At 29.5% G+C, this 22,366-nt stretch overlaps 1 protein-coding gene and 1 non-coding gene across 5 annotated transcripts; both read right to left on the bottom strand.

Annotated features, from left to right (window-relative positions):
- Nucleotides 1-1,056: 1,056 nt before the first annotated feature.
- Nucleotides 1,057-10,478, bottom strand: LOC107447529 (uncharacterized). 4 transcript variants are annotated; one of them, XM_043054534.2, is made up of 3 exons: nucleotides 10,305-10,467; nucleotides 7,148-7,487; nucleotides 1,057-2,103 (listed from the first exon to the last, which is right to left on the bottom strand). In XM_043054534.2, exons 2-3 carry the CDS (start codon nucleotides 7,159-7,161, stop codon nucleotides 1,203-1,205), a joined length of 915 nt encoding a protein of 304 aa, XP_042910468.1. In that variant the 5' UTR covers nucleotides 7,162-7,487; nucleotides 10,305-10,467; the 3' UTR covers nucleotides 1,057-1,202. The 4 variants fall into 4 exon arrangements, with proteins under 4 accessions (XP_042910468.1, XP_015917946.1, XP_071038098.1 ...); XM_016062460.3 differs by lacking the exon at nucleotides 7,148-7,487 and having other exon boundaries at nucleotides 10,305-10,478; XM_071181997.1 differs by lacking the exons at nucleotides 7,148-7,487; nucleotides 10,305-10,467 and adding an exon at nucleotides 4,632-4,750.
- LOC107447047 (uncharacterized) lies at nucleotides 7,337-18,353 on the bottom strand. The gene is made up of 3 exons (XR_011636887.1): nucleotides 13,890-18,353; nucleotides 10,305-10,393; nucleotides 7,337-7,487 (listed from the first exon to the last, which is right to left on the bottom strand). It is a non-coding gene; the product is annotated as an uncharacterized protein (transcript).
- Nucleotides 18,354-22,366: the final 4,013 nt, after the last annotated feature.

Here is a 22,366-nt window from a genome sequence, read left to right on the forward strand (position 1 = left end):
ATATTTAGGTAAATGTATTTCCTTAAATATCTTTATTTTTAAGTCTACTGTACTTGATTAAGCACACTAAAGTTGGTAAATTTATTGTGTTATATTAGTTGTTATGCTCTCTGAAATTTAAATTTTTTTTTTCTGTAAATGCTTAACCATATATTTATGTGTCTAAATATTTGAATCTAAAAATTATATTAAGCATTTATAGCTTGTCTTTCTCAAACTAATATTACTACCATGCTTAGTAGGTAAGTTTAAAGATATGTTCTGCATGACACAAAATTCTATAAAATGCAAAAACATATGTGTTAAGTTTTTTTTATTTTATAATATATTGTTTTAATAAAGTTTGAAGAAATTACTATTAAACCTATAGGTAATATTTTAGAGTTGTGAACACATAATTCAAATTATGCGTAGGCATTAAGTGAATGGCAAATATTATTCTGAATTTTAACTGAACATTTAAAAAAAAAAAATCTGGAATTACAGAATTGATGAAGTTATGGTCATTTCAATTTTGACCACGCCCCTTTGTTTACATTTTCTTGTCTGCAGTTTTTATCTTCACTGATTCTTTCTCATTCAGTTTAATTTTAGTTATACTTTAAATTTTCAAAATATTTTTAGTACTTTAGTTTAATTTCTAATTTGTTGGCAACATAGTACAAATATTTGTTCAGAAGTAAAATTTGCAGTGAAAAAGTAGTATAAATCATTTTTCTCAAAATGTCTTTTTTGACAAATTTACAAATTTCAAACTGTTCCAGCGAAATGAATTTTCATTCTATTGACCTGAGAATTTAATGCTATATATTTATGATTATTAACATTCTGTCGGAAAAGTTTTTTGAATGAAGTGAACAGTATTTTTTATATATGAATTTTTCCCCAAAAATGTTGGTTTTTTATTGTTTTTTTAATCCATTTGTTTCTATAATAAAAATAAAAAAAGTACTCCCAACAGTTTTTATAGTATTACCTAATATATAATATTTTGAAAGAATTTTGTCATTTTAACAAAATTTCAGACGCAAGGAATAAAAAAAAAATTCAAAATTCTCAAATTTCAAAATATTTTTTCGAAATTTTGTATAATAGTTGTTTTTAACAATATAAATGTATCCTGATATTTTCAAGCAAATCCCTTGATAATTTCAAAATTTTTTTTGAATGTCCTTTGTTGCCTTAAGCACTTGTTAAAAAAGCTACGCACTGTTTGAGGAATCACTGTCACTGTTTGAGGAATCGCAATAGTCTTTATTCACTTTAGTTAATGCTTCAATACCTTCTAATAATTTATTATATTCGGGAATTTTATACACACTCAAAGGCGTATATGTAGCATACTCTTTGAAAATTCTTTCTAATGCAGCTTTTTTTCTTTGTATAGAAGGGTATGATCTATGACCATAAGTAATAAGAACACGCCTTATGTAACGTTGGATTGGTACCACGGCATCCATCATAAGCTTCCCTATTATCACTTTGTCTTCTTCCGAAAATTCCTCATGGCTCTGCCCAATTCTGAGTACTAATTTTAATACTTTATCAGCCTTGGCGTCACAGGCATCTCTTATTACGCACATTCCTATATTCAGAATATTAGAATTATTTGCCTCATTGAATTGTGGTTGGGAAGAATAGTAGTGATATTCGGGACTTTCAGTAACAATTAGTTCAGTCTCTTCTATGATTTTAAGTAAAGCTTCGTTCAAATTTCCATCTTCACACTGCAACTCATATAGAAGGCCCGCGAAAGCTTCAGAAAAGGAACGACCACTACTACTTTCTTCAGAACAGTCAAATAAATTAAACAACTTTTCCTTTAGATCCTTATTGAAACCATTATCAAGTTCTTCAACACATATTCTAAAATAACCATCAGACCATTCGACAACATCTTCGGAAAATTTCAGGCCAAACAGCAACTTTAATTTATTTTTAAGACCTTCCTCCCCATCAAAGATATCGGATACTTCTTTCATAATTTGATTATATTTATAAATTTTTAACAACTCTATAAAATCTGAAACATTTCTAGTCTTCTTCAAGTCTTTCAAGGTTTTTTCAAGTTTTTTTTCTTCTAACATGACTGAAATAAGGACCCTGGAAAAAATGTAATTTAATAAGTATTCAGTAAGTATATGCTAAAATTAAAATCACAACATTTTATTTTGAAAGGACATTAAGCTGTAATTAGCTCATGTAATAACGAGGTTTTTTAAGATAATATTGTCATGAAGGCATTTTATCTCAACGAACTGCTAATTTAGATATTTTAACAATTTAATTATACAGGCCGTATAGCCAAATTATTCAACAAGAAATAAGCACCTTTTACGCACTTTAAAAAAATACCATAAGGCAGGGTTGGAAAGAGGGCGCTGGGCCCATGCCCAAGAGGTCGTGGGTTCGATCCTCACCAACCGAAGACTCCCTGTGTAGTAAATGGTGACTGATGCACGTTAAATCTGTCGAGTCTCAAAGTCCTCCATATCAAATCAATACCTCTCGGGGTAGTGATCCAGGAGTTTCCTTGTCTTCTGTAGTGGTTCAAAATGACAAGGCGACGGAGTTGAACATTAGTAGTCGTAAACCCATGAAATTAGGTCGGCTGTTCAACGACATATATAAAATAAAAAATAAAATTAACGGTGTTATACAAATGTCAAGTTTTACTCCTTCTTTATGATGAAATTTACTGCTTATTACAAAATTTAGCAGAAAATAGTTTGAAAACAAAATGCAGACAAATTACAAAATGTAGTAAGAAAATTCATTTCAAAATTGTAGATTTAAAAATTTGAATAACTCGATCACTGAATAAGACACGTTCAAATAAGCAACATCGGTAGCGAAAGATGTCATGAAATTATAACTACCAAGAGATATTCTCATCTTGTTTTATAACCAGACTTTACTCATTCTCACGTTTACGACTACAATGTTCAACTCATCCAATTTTTATTAATTTACTTATTTTGAAATTTTTGTTTTGTCGATCAAGCATTTAAATACAAATTACATCACAAAAATTATTTGTTCTGCATTCTTTATTTTGCCCCTTTCAGTTGAAAGCAATTATTATTCAGAGCTCATTCTAGGCAGGGTTAACAGGGCGCAGCATCCTGTTGCCCTTTTAGTCAAAAGGATCCACCCTGAGTAAGATGCTTCATTGAATTTTGTATGCTATTTTCTAATTCATTTTCATATTATTTTTTTGTTTTGATTTGTTTGTATGGGTATGGTGTTAAAACATAAGTTTAAAATTATTTTTAATGTATATTATTTAATTTAATGCTGCATTTTAATTATATTGTTATACTATTTAAAGCACCCATAACAAAATTAATAACTCTGAAAAGTTAATTATTTCTTAAATCATACCTATTATTAATCATTTTAATTATTAAATCATAACTACAGACACTTAAAAACATACATTTATTAATATGTGCATGCATTTTAAATAAATTACTAAGCTTATTAGCTCATTAACTTGATTTATATGTTAATTTATTAATAAAAATTAATTTATTAATATGATTGCTTTGCTACTTTTGGTAAAGTAAAAAAAGTTTTTTTTTCTCTTACTAATTGACAATGTTTTTTAATAGAACGTGTAAAGCCCATAGAAAGAAATTATTGCCTTTTTAGAATAATAATGCCCTTTTTTCTGCCTAGAAGGAGCTCTGCATTATTAGCAGAAAATTTGTCACCATCACGGTAAAAATTTAAAACCACAATTAAAAAAGAAAAACTCCTTCAGTTGCTGTCTAAAGTAAAGACCTACAATTGAGAAAACATCATGACAATAACACGCTGGCAGCTTTAAAAAGCAGACTAAAAATAATATTTTCCAGGTTAATCGGAAACTGCCAAATTTTAAAGCAATCATAATTTGAATTAAAAAAAAAGAACAACAACAAAAAAACAATAACAGTATATTAAATTGCAATGTTAACCAAATAAAATGCTAGTTAAAATCTAACTTTGAATTTGATTCTAATGGACATTAATAACAAAAAGTTTGGAATCTTTTAATTGAGTAGATTAAAATCTTTATGTATGACTCTGCTTATCCTTTAGAAATAAAAATACCATAACAATCAAAAACTTTAAATTTTTTTTTAACCTTGCAACAAAACAAGCTATAAATAGTTATTAAATATTGAACTTTCTTGTTAGAAGCAAATCATGCATTCTTATTTAGAACACAGGAATGAAAATTTAAAATATTTTTGAAATTAAGGACTTTCAAAAACCTTGTATCAAAATTAAGTAGTTTTAAGGACCCTTATTTTTCAAAATAAAAATTAAGCAGTTTTTAAGGACTGTGGGAACCCTGAATTAAACTCAAGTTGAAATTTTTAAATTTGGATACAATTTTAAGCCCAAAATTTTACAATAGCAAAATTTCTTAATATATGACGAAAAATATATAAAAATTTACCTGTCATATATGCATTTTATTTGTACTGAGAATTTTTGAAAATATTTTCTTACTTTACTATATTTTTGTGTTGATTTTAAATATAATTTTTAATTTTCACAAAATAGGTACCTCTCAAAAAAATCTAGATAGACCCCTGTGTATTTTACATGCTTTATCATAGAATTTTCAAGCTGATTACCTCTTAACATGAAAGGAGACTGGATACAGCACAGATAATAAATAATTAGGTATGATAGTATAGTTATTGTATAATTGTAATGAATGATTAAAGAAATCATTCATTTTGAGGATTGCTATTTCTATTTTCTTCCATGTTATTCCAGATGGGGAAATACCTATATAAAATAGTTTAATAAAGTAGTTCTAACTTTGCAACTTATTATAATTTGTTTGGTTCATAATAGAGTTATTCACGCACATTAATGAAGTACATAACATGTATTAATAATACAAAATAAATTGTTTTCATAATGCATCAGATAAAACGAAATTTGGTTAACATTAAATAATTATGATACTCTTTTCAATTTCACATATAACGAGGTTCAATAGTAGTTACAAATAAGTTATGAATACTTTAATACAAAGAATATAAAAATGAGTACCAAACATATCTCCTGCGATTTCTGAAAGTTTAATTACTAATTCATTTAATTACATATATTAGTACAAAAAAAATTAACTTTTAATGTAATGTTCACAGTATTTAATTATTTATTTTAGAAGATATAGCCAACATTGTTTAAAAGTAATCTAATATAATTTCATAATCAATAATACAATCAATTTAGATTTATTTTGTAACAAATAAATTTTGTGTTTGTCAATAAACTTAAATTTTAAGGTGCATACAGGTTCAAAAACTCACTTTGAATTTCATTGCTTTACATGAATATAACATCAAGTTTGTTTTTTTGATAGTTTAGAATTTTCTTTTATTTGAAAAAGTGGCTACTATTAAAAATAGCCACTTGTTGGAAACAAAATTTTCTAATTTTTCCCTATGGGCTCTTTCCACGTGACGTCACACTCCCGGGGTGTAGGAATAAACATTCCAATACCAACACGTGTTTCTACAGTGTGATAATCATAATATTCTGTTCTCTCTATTTTTAATTTCTTTAATTGTACAAATAACACTATGTATAAACTTAGTGAAACACCGTAATGTTACAAATTTTAATTCATTGACTATTTTGAATTATAGAGCGAAAATAAACGAAAGTAGACAGAATTGCAACAGTGATACTATGTTTATGAATGAAAATACTAAAGGTTTTAAGAAGTTCTTAGAAAATTTTGTGAGTAACGTAGAATTTATTAACTTTGTGGGGGATAATAAGCATTAAAAAATTCAATTTAAGCATTTGAAATTAAGAAAACATTCAAAACAAAGGTTAGTTTACTGTTGTTTTCAACAAACATTAAAGACAAGTTTAACAGATTTAAAAGTTTATACGATGCATCTATCCTTATAATCATTGATACAGCACAATATCACTATATATAATCATTAATATTAAATTTGCCTACCTCTAGTTATTGGTAAAGAAAAAATGTGTTATAGTTGCTAGATGCTAGCAAATCCCGACAATTAAGGATAAAAAAAAACAGAAAAGTAAAACACGCAGAAAAAGCTTCGTTAAAATAAATTTATACAGAAGATTAATTATTTACAAGATTTAGATTAAAGCATAGCAACAATAATAGATATTAAAGTGTTTTTAAGAAAGGATAAAAGTAAACACAAACGTGAAAGATACAAGACGGCTATAGAATAGTAAGAAATAAAAGCTTATTTATTACGAAATAGGAAAAAAATTTTCTTTGTGAATATCTATTTACAAAATAAAGTGAAAAGTTTATGCAAAAAGAAATTTTTTTTAAAGGAACAACAAAGTAAAATTCAGTTTAAATTATGCTCCTGCATTGTAAGCAATGGACGTAGTCGGTCGGGCATTACAACACCACATGACCAAACAGACGAAGTTGGGAAGAACCCATAAGCCCTCTGTGTGTAATTTTACAGGTCACCTGCAACAAATATTTAGCAAATCTACTTCTCAAATCATTAAGATAGCATCCTAGTACTATCTGATCATTAAATAAAAAGTTATTCGTCTTTGCTTTCGTATAAGTATTTCATAACCACAGTGAGTTCATTAATTTAAAAAAAAAAAATTCTAACTTATCATATTTGATGTAAAATTTAAACATTGTCAGACTACCATAAAATATTTTTATATACATGAATATGCCCATTTTATGTATACAATTCGCCAATATTATCCACCATACCAGGGGTCTGTCCCGACATTTTGTAAAAAGTTCTGTTTTCGTAAAATAGTGAAAAAACTACTTATAATTTTTTAATATAAAGTAAGCGCTAAGTCACATTCTTTCAACCAGGAGCCTGCTTTTGCGAAATTGTGCAACAGGGTTCCCACTCTTTTCACAAAGCAAAAATTATGCATTTTTAAGGATTTTTTTTTGTTGAAAAAATTAAGTACAGTGGGTGATCGGTTAACGAACATAATCCATTCCAAGACTATGTTCGCTATCCGAATTGTTTGTTAACCGATCATCGATTCACCATAGACTTCTATGTGAAATCGATTAATTCCTTCTGGAGACCTTAAAATTAAATTTTAAAAAATTTATAATTTGTAAGTAAGTTTAAAAAATAATGCATACGTATAGTCTTGCATATTAATCAGTCCTTTTCATTTTTTGCTTAAGGGGCGTTGAAGAACATGTCGATTGCTTTTCTCTCTTTCTCAGGTAATTCATTCTCAGGTTTTCATTACCGTTGTAAAGATCCCCAACTCTACTGACATCAGCTTGGTTTGGGTGTCATTCTAAGACCATTGCTCTGACTTCCTCCTACTTCTTCAAAAGATCTTTAATGGCAGATGTCGGCATTGGTCCTCTTTCGTCTTCCTCTTGTTCAGAAGGAGACACATTTCGCTGTGTTTCTTGCTGTTCTTCATTCAAAATTTCCTGGAGTTCTGTCGTCAGTTCCAGGGGTTCCACTCTAAAAAATTTCAAGACTGAACTTATTTTTTGACCAAATCTAGCGTTGTTTATCAAACTTTTAGAAAATTATAGCTCACGGACACCAAAATTTACCTTTCCTTGTTAATTGCTTACATATTAAATCAATTATTTGATTATTTTTTCTAATTTTTTTCTTCTTTATTTTATGTTTATTTAGCAAACAAAACGAAAATAACAGCTAACCTTGCATATTTTTTACAACTATTACTGAACAACCTGAAACCATTCTAATTTCTATTTTACGCTTCATCGGTACTTATTTTTTGTTCTAGCCAGGGTTAGGTTTTTGCCATCAAAAACTGGTTTTTGACATGACAGTGGTAAAAACCGTGTTTTTACCGGTAAAAACTTTAAAAAACCTACTGTTTTCTTTCATTTATGGCATATAGCGGACAATATATTATTTTCACATAATTGCCTTTATAAATGAATGTTGTAAATGATTGCTATTGATTTTGCAACTAGGTATATACATATGTATCCTTATAGAAGGATATACATTCATACAGTAATATTGTAATATACTTATTGAAAATAGTGATACTTACGTATATCATTATAGCTTGATTTGCAAATGATTAAAAATTTTGCACTTCTTAATTGTTAGAAATAAACAAACAAACAAAAAAGCTTGGAACTATTAATAAATTCAAGAACTAAAAAGAATTTAAAATTTGGCATTTCTTAAATATTAGAAATAAGCTTTCAAAACTTGTAACTACTAACAAACTCTGAGTCAAGAATTACTGCTATTTTGTCAAGTTAAAAGCTTTTATTCAGTTGAAAAAGCACATAAAGCAAAACTTAATTACAAACAGAATTGCATGTTCAGTAGTCGGGGTCACTGTGCCGAAGCATACGATAGCAAGTGGCAAATTTTGAGCATTTTTCTTTGCCCAGTCGATTTCTGAGTTTAGTATGGATGAGTCCAAAGTTCGAGAAGATTCTTTCAATGGAAGCCTGTCATTGAGGATAATGATAACAACAGGTTATTTCAATGTTACACGGAAACTCAAAAAGGATTTCCCAGGCTTTTTCATGTCTCATTTCTGGGTAAAATATTGAAAACAAAAATGATAAGAAAAGTTCATTTTATGAGGTTTTCTTTTTATGTATACATGTGTTTCTCAAAGCAAGATTTTATGAATGAAAGTAATCAATCTTGACATTGTTCAGTAGTTTAATATGCCAAACAAAGTGATGCTTGGAAATGTTGAAAATTTTGTTTATCCTAATATTTTACTTCAAATAGTATGTTTTGATATAAACATGTTGGGAAAATGCAAGAATCTGTTCTTAAATATTTTTAACAACTTTTTTTCTAATTTTATTGCCCAAAAATTATTTAATTTTAAATTATAAGCAGTTAAACTCAAATAAAAATATAATTTTACCAAAACTATATGGGTTTTTGACATGACGGTAAAAACCATGGTAATAACCGGTAAAAACCGTCATGTGTCAAAAACTTGCCAACCCTGGTTCTAGCACTATTATTTTCTTTTTTTTTAAATAATCTTTTGTTTTAACTTAGGCCAGCATGACAATAAGTTACGGTGGGGGACGCTAACTAGAGCAGATTTAAATTCAGCAATAGTACAAATTTAATTACACAAGTAAATGAAGTTCAATCAATCCCATTTGTCAAAGCTTTAAAAATAAGATTTAGTGAAGTTGACAAAAAGAAGATAAATAAAAGTCCTGACATCATTACCATATCATATGTTTTCATTAAAATATAATATTTTTTTTATTTTGATCAGAAAAATTTTTAAATTTCTAATGGAAAAAAAAGAGAAAATTTAACTTGTTAGAACTTATTAGTCCATTGATTTTTTCTCAAGACTGATTTCAGTCCCCAGGACTGAAGTGGCACCCATGGTCAGTTCATCTTCATGTCCCATTATGAGCTCTTCTATGTCCTCATCGTTCACGTCCAATTCCAGATCTCTCGAGCAGTTGTCTAAATTTCAGGGGTGTCTCCCTGATCACCTCCGTCTCCTTGAACGAAGGATGGACACAGCTTCCGCCAAGCAGTCTGTGTGACTTCTGACCACGCCTTTTGAATGATAGGAATAGCTTCAAGAATGTCAAATTTTTCTTTCCAAAACTTTTTTAAAGTCATTGTTGAGTAGAATTCATTGTTAATTCAAGTTTCATTTAGTAATTATCAATACTAAGCATGCTTTAAACATTTCTCCTTTCAGTGATCTAATTTTGTACACAAAATGATAACAAATGTTTAATATTAATTTTTTTTTCCGGCCGAGAAGTGTTCCTTAGAATTCGTTTTGTTCATTATCTGAATATGTGTTCGTTATTCGAATATGTGTTCGTTAACCGATCACCCACTGTACTTTTTTTTAAAAAATTAAGGAAATAGAAATTGAATTGTAAAATTAAATGCAGAAATTAAGATTTGCAATTTTTTCAGGTATAATAATAAAATAAAAGAGTAAATTAAGAAATTTGGCAAAAACATTGAAAAAATTATTACAACAAGTTTTTATATTTCGCTATTAGACCAGCAAATGTGTCTTTTATGATGAACATTAACAAAATTATTTCCAGCTAAACCTGTAATTAGGAATTAACTTTACATAATGTTACTAAACATTCTGGCGAAACACATGAACTAATTTTAAAACAACCAAATATTGAACAAAAATTAAAAACAGTATATTAAGTGGCAATGTTGACTGAATAAAATTATTATTTAAATCTTATGAAGCATACACTAAAGCTTACAGTCAAGCACTTTAATGTATAATAAAGTAGACAATTCAGAACTTACTTAGAAGAAAAATTAAACAGCTCTATACACAGCGTTACTTCACGAAGCAAGCCAGTTCCGAAGTGTCGATCAGAGGCAGGGTTGCCAAACTGCGAAAATAAAAAATACCACAGGCCATATCACACATAGCGAAAATTCGTTCAATTCAACCATCAACTCAACCCCAACTTCGACTTTCTGTTCAACAACCGGGTCTCTATCTTTTAAGGAATTGGTAACTAATTTTAAACCATAGTTTCTACTACAGAATGGCAACAAGGAAATGATAACGTCGGATCAATGGGCTTTTCGCATTGTGATTGGCTGTTGACTATNTAGTCCAATCAAAAATAAAATATAATTCTCTTGAAACGTCAGATAGGGCACGTTCCGATATGCGCACCGGTTACACTGGTTTGCAGCACCGACCGTTCCAATATTAAAACTGGTTACACCAGTGCACTGCACCGATCGTTCCTTTATTCGAACTGGTGTCACCAGTTACGCAAGGCCGGATTTACATATAAGCTAAATAAGCTGTAGCTTGGGGCCCCGAGATGGAAAGGGCCCCTCAGATCCCACTTTTCTTCTTCTTTTTTTAAAGTTTTATTCGGAGCTGGGGCCCTATGAAGCCCATTATAATTTTTTTTTCTTTTTTACATTTTCGGATGCCTTTTAAAATCTAATCGAAGTGTTTAAAAATATAAAATAATTGCTGGCTATACACACTTTTTATGTAAATAAAAAGTAACGTATTAATTTCTAATTCTTTATACTATTTCTAAGTTCATAGCATCGAAATATTTATTTAGATACACAGAAGAAAATTAAATGAATTTGGTATACTTAGTTTAATTGCATTGTTTTATAAAAATAATTTAAATAAGCGTAGAAGTCAAAGTGTGAAAAAATAGCCTTATTTCCATGATTGGATTTGACATTCAAAGCTAAGGTTCATTTTTAGCATTTGTGTCTAAATAAATAGTGCGGAAGTATTAGAACGCAAAATAACTCACTGAGAAAAATTTACGACACTTCTCGCAAAAAAAGAAGAAAAAAAAAAGCAATTTTGGAAACAAAACTAAAATATATGGTATTTAAATCATTCATTTGGTAATCTTTCTGCTCACAATGCAACAGTTTATCAAAAATTCTGTTTTTTAAAATTATAGCTCTTATTACCACACATTTAATAAAAATGCAGAACTAAAAAATAAAATTTACCTAATTAGTGATTATTATGCCAGGCTCTAAGGCAGCGGTTCCCAATTATTATTTATGCTTCCCTCTACGGAACCCTGAATAATGGCGGAACCCCGACATTACAATTAATCGTTATTAAGGTAATGTGAACGTTATATTCTAAAAAATGACAATTTTTAAAATATTTAATTAGAGGAATGAAGATTTTTCATTATTTTATCATTGACAATCTTAAATAAGGTTTTATATCCGACATTTAAATTTGCAGTCCTTGTGCTATATCTAATCTATTTTTGAATTTATTTTTGGTGCATATACAAAAGCTGAAAATGAATAAGATAAGCCGAATTATAGTTTATTTCTAAATGAACTGAAGAGACTAATTATAAACGCTAAAAATGATAATCTGGAAAGCACTTTTCTTTATAAAAGAATATAGTTATTTTATATTGATTTGAAAAGTGTGGTATGAAATATTAATATAATATTTTATAAATGCTTATTCTTTTCCTAATTTGTTCAACATTCAACGTATTGTTTTTAGAAATGTATTTTCATTTAAAAAATGCCATTTCTATTTAATTGGTATTTCGCTTCAAATAATTTAATAAAGGAAACAGAAATATTATATACGATATGATTTATATGTCGGATCTAAATATAATCAGAGCTTATAGAAGAACTAACTAGAAGTTATTAAAGTATTCATCCCCGGTTATAAAAAGTACTAATTTGCTCTAAAATCATAAAGTTCCATAAAAGGGCAGTTTTGAACTACTTTCCTAAGGTATCATGATAAAATTAAAACACATTTACTGCCGATGGCAAAAAACTATATTTTTAATTATGTTAATTTCATGAGAAGTCATAACCAGATCACTATTGAAAAAAACTATCCTGCTGTATTTTGGTGTTCCCATAAATACCGTAAATTTTACTATATTCTAATAGTTTTGACCATACCTTCTTTTCTCAGTGTGGTCAGTACTGTGATTCACATTTCATAAAAGGTACTGTATTGTCGCATGTGAAAAGACATTTTTTTCTCAAAATTTCGGAGAGCCTTCTATTTTGACACCAAATTTTGACTAAAATTTTTTTTCAAAAATTATTTTTTTGCAAAATTGAAGGGAAAAAAACACGTGTCTAAAGGTTTTACATAAAGAACATATCCGGAAATTTTCGACAAAATCAAGAATGTCGAGTATCCAAATGAGTTAATTTATTAAATTTAAAAAAAAAATTTGCAAGTCAGGTGTGTATATTTGGGGCTGAAGATTATGAAATCTAGCACGAAACTGTGAGATCGTGGGTTCCATTCCAGATGATGACAGTTTTTTTTTTAAAATTTCCTAAAACTGAAAAAAAGTTTTCATTATTTCCTAAAGTATGCAAAAACTAATAATTTAACAATTATTTAAAAAACTAGAAGGCTCCTCCCTTGTACACTTTGCTCACTAATCCTCGTGGTTGCTTCTCATTAATCAGTGCAGATAAGAGGAAAAACGGATCTCGGGGTTTTCAATCATAACAAACGCTTTTTAACATAAAATATATTTAATAACAAGAAGGATGATGATAATGGTACAGTGGCATGGAGGAAACTGATTAGAAACTAATGATTTTACATTGCTGCGCAGAGCGTCATCTATTGAGTATTAGAAATTATAATTAACAAACTTCCCCCCGATGAACTTTTAGTTCATAACAATTTTGTCATTTCATATATTAATCAAAGTTATTTTTCTCAAATGTAAGGTACCAATATTTAAAATATAATATAATCTTACCTTTTTACAATATGAGCCCTTCTTAATTATATAAAGATTATAATGCAATAATATTAATTGAATTCTTAAAATAATATGTTTCATGAGCATTAGTTCAAACCTTTAACAAATTATTACCTTAAAAATGAAATTATTGAAATTTAAGTAAATATCAATTGATGAAATTAAATTATCATATCATGAATAATAAATCAAGCAATTTTCACAACACAAATTCTTTCACATGCAAAATATTTCAATTTTAAACAAACATGCATTTAAACAAGAAAATATATATGTATGCATATTTTCTTTAAATCAAAAAAGTTCAAATAATATCTTAAGATAAACTTAATTTGTAAGTTAAATGATTATCTTAAGTAATATTGTAAAATAAAATGTTCAAATAATAATAAATGTGAATTTAAAGTTCAAATAGAATGTTCATATTAATTTAATTGTTCACTTCTAAATTATATAATAAATTTATAGGACGTTTTATTATTGACGTATCTGTTTTCAAAGCACATGCTCTTATTTTGTTATCACGTCCTTGAAATGTTTCCACAATTTTTCCAAGTTTCCACATGCTCCTTGGAAGTTTGTCATCATGAATCAAAACAATATCATTTACCTTAAAATTTTGATTACCTTTATCCAAATTTACATAATTGACAGCTCTTAAATTTAAAAGATAATCCCTTTTCCATTTCTTCCAAAATTGATTTATAAGTCTTTCTCGATATTTAAATTTTTTAATTATCATTTTTTTGTCAATCATGCAGTCAATACCGGATAACTTGACTGACGGTAAACTTATTAATCGTCTTCCAAGTAGCATGTGGGATGGCGTTAGAGGAAAAGTTTCTGGAGAATCTGTAGTCACGTAAGTAATAGGCCTCGAGTTAATCACAGCTTCTATTTCACATAGAACTGTTTCGAGTTCTTCACTAGTCAAAGATGTTTTCCTCAGTAATTTCCGAAGAATGATTTTCATTGAACGAACCATTCGCTCGTAGAATCCACCCCACCAGGGTGCTCTTTCAACGATGAATTTCCACCTTATTCCTTTTGAGGAATAAAACTCACTCACTTCAGAACTGCTCAAAATAGTCCACATTTTTTTCAATTCAAACTCTGCTCGTTTGAACGTCTGAGCATTGTCTGAATAAATTACAGAACACAGTCCTCTTCTGGAAATGAAGCGACGAAAAGCAAGTAAAAATGCTTCAGTTGTTAAACTGGAAACAATTTCCAGGTGTATCGCTCGTGTAACTGCACAGGTGCATAGCATGATGTAAAACTTACTGTCAGAATCTTTCACAAATAAGGGTCCAGCAAAATCCAGGCCAGTAACTGAAAATGGAGGTGACTGTTCTATTCTGTCTTTAGGAAGAGGAGCCATAATTTCTCTTCCTGATCGAACATTGAATCTCTTACATAAGACGCATCTTCCAATTATTGACTTAATAAATTGCCGACCTTTCGGAATCCAAAACTTCTCTCGTACCTGCGTTAGTGTGTCTGAAATACCAGAGTGTAGGGTCTTTTCGTGTGCTTCCTTCACTATCAGTTCTGTAAATTTAGTTTTTGATGGTAATAGTATAGGATGTTTTTCATAATAGTTCAAATTGGAGTGCTGTAGTCTTCCACCCACAAGTAGAATCCCTTTGTCAGAAATGAACGGATTTAAGTCTCTGATTTTTGAGCACTTCTGTAAATGTTGTCCTTCCTTTAAGCAATCTATATCCTTACTGTAGTTCTTTGCTTGTACGTGTCTCAACCAAAGGTTTTCAGCTTCTTCTAATTCTTCTGCAGTTAAAACATTTTTGATTCTATCTTCTTTCTTCACTCTCAAATTTGTTATAAATCTTCTAATCCAGGCTGTTATTCGGTAAACCTTCTTAATAGAACTAAATTTGTGGATATCGAAAATTGAATCGTGAACATTATTTTCACTTGCATAATTAACTGCAATAAATTTTGATCTCTTTTCTTCATCTACATCTGATCTTCTAAAATTTTCTTCGTTTTTCGGCCATTTTTCTTCGCTTAATGTCAACCATGTTGGTCCATTAAAAATAGTTGCACTTGAGAGCAAATCATTAGCACTGCATCCTCTTGATATGATATCAGCTGGATTATCATTTCCCTTTATGTACTTCCAATTAGTAGGATCTGTTAAAGTTTGGATCTCACTTACTCTGTTTGAAATAAATGTCTTCCACTGATTTGCATTTCCTCGAATCCAACTAAGGGCTATGGTTGAGTCAGAATATAGTATATAGTTGTTATTTATTTGAAACACTTTCCTTAAAGTATCCAATAATCTGGAACCTATAAGAGTGGCCATCAGTTCTAATCTTGGTAGACTCAACTTCTTCAATGGTGCAACGCGTGCCTTTGAAGTAACGAAGCTTACGTAAAAATTTTGATTTCTTTCATATCGAATATATGCAATCGCTCCATACGCCTTCTCACTTGCGTCACAAAATATAATTATCTTATAATTCCCTACTTCGGAACAGCTATCTTCTTCATGAAAATAATATCTTGGTAGTGAAAGTTCCTTTAATACATTTACTTCCTTATACCATTTTTCCCATTTCAGTCTTAAAATATCTCCGAATTCCTCATCCCATTCTAAGCCTTGTTCCCATATTTCTTGAAGAAGAATTTTAATTCTAATCGTGAATGCTGTTATATATCCCATTGGATCAAATAATTTCGATGATATGCGTAATACGCTTCTCTTAGTATTTTTCACATTTTCCAAAGAGTCAATTAAAGAACTTAAATCTAAATTAAATTCATCCCTTAAAGTATTCCAAATTAATCCTAAAACCTTTAAAGGTACTGTTTCTTCACTAGGATATTTTTCAAATTTCGTGTCTTGCCATTTTTGGCATAACTCCTTAGAATTACTCTTCCACTTCCTAAGATTTATTGATGCATCCTTTAATATTAATTTAGTGTCCCTGGATAATAGTAGTCCATCTTCAATCGTATTTGTACCAGTAATAAGATCGTCGACATACAAATTTTCATTTAAAACCTTACACGCCAAAGGATGAGATTCTTTATAATTTTTGATATGATACTTTATTGTTCCAGCCAGTAAAAATGTTGATGATTTTACTCCGAAAGTTACGGTTCTATTGCGAAAAACCTCAATTTTCTTGGGAGGGAATTGCTCTGACCAAAGAAATCTAAGATAGTCCCTATCATGTTCATCAATTAACAATTGTAGGAAAGCCTTTTCACAATCAGCAATTATTCCTATCTTAAACTCGCGAAATTTTAATAGTAAAATTAAAAGATTAGGGTTTAGATTGGGACCCGATAATAAGTTATCATTTAGAGAGTAGCAATTTTTTTCTTTAGCCGAAGCATCAAAAACTATCCGTAACTTTGTAGTTTGTTTATCATTTCTAATTACTGGATGATGAGGTAAGTAATAAACCATATTTGGAACTATTGATTTATCATTAACAGGTTCTATTATTCCTTCCGATAATTGTTCTTTAAAAATACTAGCATAATTATCATGCAAAGAAGGATTTTTATTAAAACGCGATGTTAAACTAATTAACCTTCTTTTAGATAAATTAAAATTGTCAGAAATGTTTACCTCATCTTTAAATGGTAATTTAACTACGTATCTGCCATCCTGAAATTTTATATTTTGTTCAAACTGTTTTAAAGTTTCTTGCTCTAAAGGTGTATTCTGAATTTTATCATTTATGCCTAAGCTTTCAATATCCCAAAATTTCCGTAACTGTAAATTTATATCATCACAAGAATTATTTTCACTAGTTAATTCCTCACAATTAAATTTTTCCTTACAATAACATAAATTTTCAATGATAGAGTCATTTTTTAAATCTGAATGAGTAATCCCAGTTACGCTTCCGCCGAGTAATGTTTCGACATAAAACAAATCTTTAGTCAACTCCTTTATGTACCCAGTGTGGAGTTTCCAATAATAATCTGCTCCAATTAATATATCAATGGAATTTATTCCTTTCGAAAGGCATAAATCAGTAAGCGCAAAATCCTCAAGCAGCAACTTTATTTTATTATTATGCGGTGGGAAAGAAGCACGTGTTATGGTACTTGAAACCAATAATTCGAACTCTGACCTTCGAGTAGGATATTTTTTATTGCTTATACTCGCCTTTACTATATCAAATGTTTTTTCTTGCGGTTCACGGCTTCCAAAAGTATAAACTAATAAATTTTCCTTTCTTATTATCGGGAGATTAAGCTTTTGAGCTAATTCTCTAGTAATGAATGACCTCATCGATGCGGAATCAAATAAAATATTTATCTCCTGCGTTTTGTCTGCCAAATGTAAATTCGCAACACATGTTTGTAAAAACACTGATTGAAATTCCCCCTTTTGTCCCTCTTCGACATGAGAAACGCTGGCTACGACTGTATTTTTCTCTGCGGTTTCTTGCGAACTTTCGTTTTGAGTTTTCGGAATTCCAAAACAAATTATTTCGTGATGAGATTTACTATTACATTTTTTACAAGGACTAATTTTACTCCTACATTGTGAACTTAAATGTGATTTTCGGAAACATTTAAAGCAACGACCTTCGCGCATTAATCTATCTCTTTTTTCAGAAACCGACATTTTTTCACAAATAAATGAATCATGTTCTGATTTACAAAATACACAATTAAATTTTACATTAGTAGCCAATGCTGAAGCTGTGGGAATATTCGATCTGAACTGTTTTTTGTTATTTATTACTTCCCTGGAATTATAATAATTATAGTGTTTATTTTTCTTAGCATTATCATGGAATAATGTAGATGATTCGCGTACTTGAATTTCTTCCTTAATAAATTGAATTAATTCCGAAACATTAAATTCTGATTTTGATTTTCGTTTGCGGTTGTATTCTAAAGTTAAATCTTCTGGTATTAGTTTTAATAATATAGGGCATAATAAGTGTCCATATGTTCCAGAGACTACATTTAATCTTTCTAAAGATCTAATGTTTACTTCTAAATTATCATATAAATTCCGTAATGCTCTAATATCACTAGAATTTTTTACGGGATCAAGATTTAATAGACGATTCATATGACTATTAATCACTAAATCTTCCCGCCCAAATCTATCTTTTAGCAATTCTATACTTTTCATATAATTTTCTTTAGTCAAAGCAAACCCTCTAATAGCATTTAATGCAATTCCACCCAATAAACTCTTTAAATAAGTAAATTTTTGTATCTCAGTTAAACTTTCGTTTTCATGGATCGCGATTTCAAATTGATTCCAAAATTCAAGCCATAATGTTGTTTCTCCGTAAAATTTGTTTATGCTTAGTTTTGGGAGTTTAACTGCATTACTTATTTCTGGAACAAATTTAGATTGTGCGCTGTTAAATGATTCTTCTCCTCCTCTACTTTCTTTATTGTTTTCTTTCAAAAATCTTGCGATTCGAGATTGCCACTTTATTATTTTTTCCGAATATTCTTCAATTCCAATAATTTCATTTTCTATTTCCTCACTTTCAATTAGTGGTTCAATTCGATTATTTATTGCTTTTAAACTTTTATTTATACTGTTCCTTATAATCTATTAATTCTTCGATCTTTTCTTTAGTTTCAACATTATCATCATTCATCAAGTTTTCAATTTTTGTTATTAATCGAGTTGTTAAAGAGCGAATTGTTTTTCTTTTATTTTTCAAATCATCGATCTTTAATCAAATTCTTAGCCCCACGTTGGGCGCCAATATTAAATACGGTGATATGATCTCTGATCTCGGGGTTTTCAATCATAACAAACGCCTTTTAACATAAAATATATTTAATAACAAGAAGGATGATGATAATGGTACAGTGGCATGGAGAAAACTGATTAGAAACTAATGATTTTACATTGCTGCGCAGAGCGCCATCTATTGAGTATTAGAAATTATAATTAACATAACTTATAATACCGAGCAGAATAACACTAATAGTTAGTTGCTACAAACATTTGTTTAAATATAAAAACACATCCCATAGGATGAAATTAAAAAAAAATGCATATTACTTTCAACAATAAATGTTTTTATTTGCAATTGATTTTATTCAATTCAGCATTAAAATTGCACAAGAAACTACACTGACTTATTTCTAAAAAATTTAAGGTTTCCGAAAGTCGCCAATTTTTGAAGTAGTGAACCATAAACAGCTGCATAAAAATGCTCATAACCTTGAAACAAATTGTCATATAAACTTGAAATCGGGTTTTATTTTATTCTGCTCAATATTCTAATAAGTAATAACAATCTGCTTAGTAAATAATTAACGTAGGTAAATTGCGAAAAAATAACATGTAGTGAAAATAGCAGTTTTGTGATCAAACATAAAAAAGTGAGCTAGTACAGTTACTAGTTTTCAATTATCAAATATCTAGCAAACTATTGTTATCAACAATTACATAAATTCTGTAGTTTAATAGGAGAGATTACTTTTTCTTTTTAGTATAAATTTAGAACTATTTCCTAGGATAAGGCTGAGCAATAGCTTGCTAGCCACTTCTTCTTCGCTGCTGCACATGTGCTGTTTGCAGCCTAGGTCATCTCAGCAATATCAGGGAACTGTGGATATATATATATATATATATATATATAGATGGCGGGTTAAACTTCTCTTACGTTTATACTAACCCGTTACGGACATTTAAATTTATATTTGCTTATTGATGCAAAGTTGGTGAATAAATAAATTTTATAAAAACTGTCTCGTCTCTTTGGTACAGTTTCATTCAGAACATTGTTGCTAGCTCTTTCTAATTGGNTATATATATATTACAAAAAGAAATTGCGTGTTAGTCAGATTTAAAATGCAGTGTTATTAAACATATTTTCACTCATAAACAACAATATAAACTTTGCAACAGATATCCAAGCAAACGATAAGCATACAGCTATAGTAGAATTTCAAAGCAAAATTGCTATTTTAAAAATCGTTCAATTTTCATTGATTTATTTATAAGAGAAATTATGAACATTTTCCTCAATTAATCTTGCATACAGCTACGTTAAAACATATACAGCTAAGCAAAAAAAAAAAAAAGAAAAAAAGAATCGTTATATTTAAATAAATTACAAACAATAAAATATACTGTGCGTAACCTGCTGTAACGATTCAACAGTAACGCTGCCCTAAACAGCGACGAGAAATATTTCGATTGTTTTCTCCTATTGCTGAGCCTACACCAATAGCCTCTAAGAATGTCCACCAACTTAAATTATTTAAGATCAGGACGCGTCTTGAAAACAAAAATAATAAAATTTAAGTTTGAAAATTGAAGCATATTTGATTAAAAGTGATAAAACTAAATTAATAAATGTCAAGCACACTTACCGAATTTCAAATAGACTTTCGATTGTCAACATACACGCCATTTGCCGGCTCGCTCGGAACTCTGGGAAGTGAGCTAGTTAATACGAAGTGTACTTTAAACAACCTTGGGTATAAATAAAATGACTTCATACACCTCAATAAATACCTCACTCTCTTTAGTTGAAATAAGGTATATTTTTTTATACCTCATAAGTACCTCATTCTCGTTAGTTGAAATAAGGTTGATTTTTTATACCTCATAAATACCTCTTTTGCTACAAGTGTAAGAAAAACAACCTCGTATACCTTCAAAATCACCTTATCAATCTGGTTGATTTGAAGTGGATTTAAAACAACCTCAAAATAAGCTTAGGTATAAATAAATGGCTTCATATAATTCAATAAATACCTCACTCTCTTTAGTTGAAATAAGGTAAAAAATTTATACCTCGTAAATACCTCATTCTCGTTAGTTGAAATAAGGTTGATTTTTTCATACCTCATAAATACCTTCTTTGTTACAAGTGTAAGAAAATCAACCTGGTATATCTTAAAAATCGCCTTATGAGTCTGGTTTATTTGAAGTGAATTTTAAACAACCTCAAAACAAGCTGAAGTGTATATAAAGCAACCTCGTACATCTTAATTTCAACCTTTACGAGGTATAATTTTTATTGCTGTTTTCTCAGCAACCTTAAATATACCTCAAATCAACCTTGATACCTCAAATCAACCCTAAATATACCTTAAATTTTCGTAAGGGTAGCTTGGTTGGTAGAGCTATGAACTCGTGTTCGTGAGAATGGGAGTTCGAATCCAGCCGGCCGAAGAATACTGTGGCGTAACTACCACTACAAAAGTTTAACTTCATTCACTAGTATATAAAGCATGCTAACTAGATTCTATCACGAGGCACCTTTTGATAGATGACGGTTGGTATTGTCGACTAACTCCGCCCCCGTATTGGTAACCTTCGGACGTGATTTGATCACGCAAGTAACGCCCACTTCGCAATCTCTCAACGGTTACGCCTACTTCGATGGATAGTCCACATTGTACGGTTGACTTGCTAATTTGTGAAAGCAACTTTCACTCTCCTGCGCTGTTGCTGCTCAGTCTCGTCTCAAACCATAGATATAAAGGCAGAAAGCTCAATCACTCGACCAAACGGACGTCACGGTGAACGTTGACATCAATGGTCTAGTAACCAGTTTGTACTCTATATCCACGCCCTCTAGTGAACTGCGGTTTTTGTTTATTGCAGCTGTACATAATTTGTTCTTTTTTTATTTGATTTAGATAAGTTGTAATGATTAATAATAATTGATAACACTTAGTTTCTTTGCCAGAAAAATCTGAAATTCGCAAATTTCATGAAATTTTTTTTTCAGATTTTTTTAAAGATTTATAATTCGTAAATTTTAAAATTAAAAAAAAAAAGAAAACTAGTATGTTCTTAAAATTAATTCTCTATATCATTCTGAAATTCAAATATTTGAAATGAAATAAAACACACAATTTATGTACTTACGAAAAATAAATAAAATAAAGAGCATTTTAGTAAACATTCCAAGCTAGCCTGTTAGCGTACAATTAGTTTGCTAATAAAGCGTTTTCTTGGTTTTCATTTATGTGTAATGGAAATTCTAATTATTTTCATTCAAAATTTCAAATTTTTTCATTTCATTTACTACAAAAGCTTTTATAAACATGATTTTTCTCTGATATTTAAATTGCAAGTTACTTTGATTTCTG

Source organism: Parasteatoda tepidariorum, chromosome 6 (assembly GCF_043381705.1).
Source record: "Parasteatoda tepidariorum isolate YZ-2023 chromosome 6, CAS_Ptep_4.0, whole genome shotgun sequence".
Taxonomy (NCBI): domain Eukaryota; kingdom Metazoa; phylum Arthropoda; class Arachnida; order Araneae; family Theridiidae; genus Parasteatoda; species Parasteatoda tepidariorum.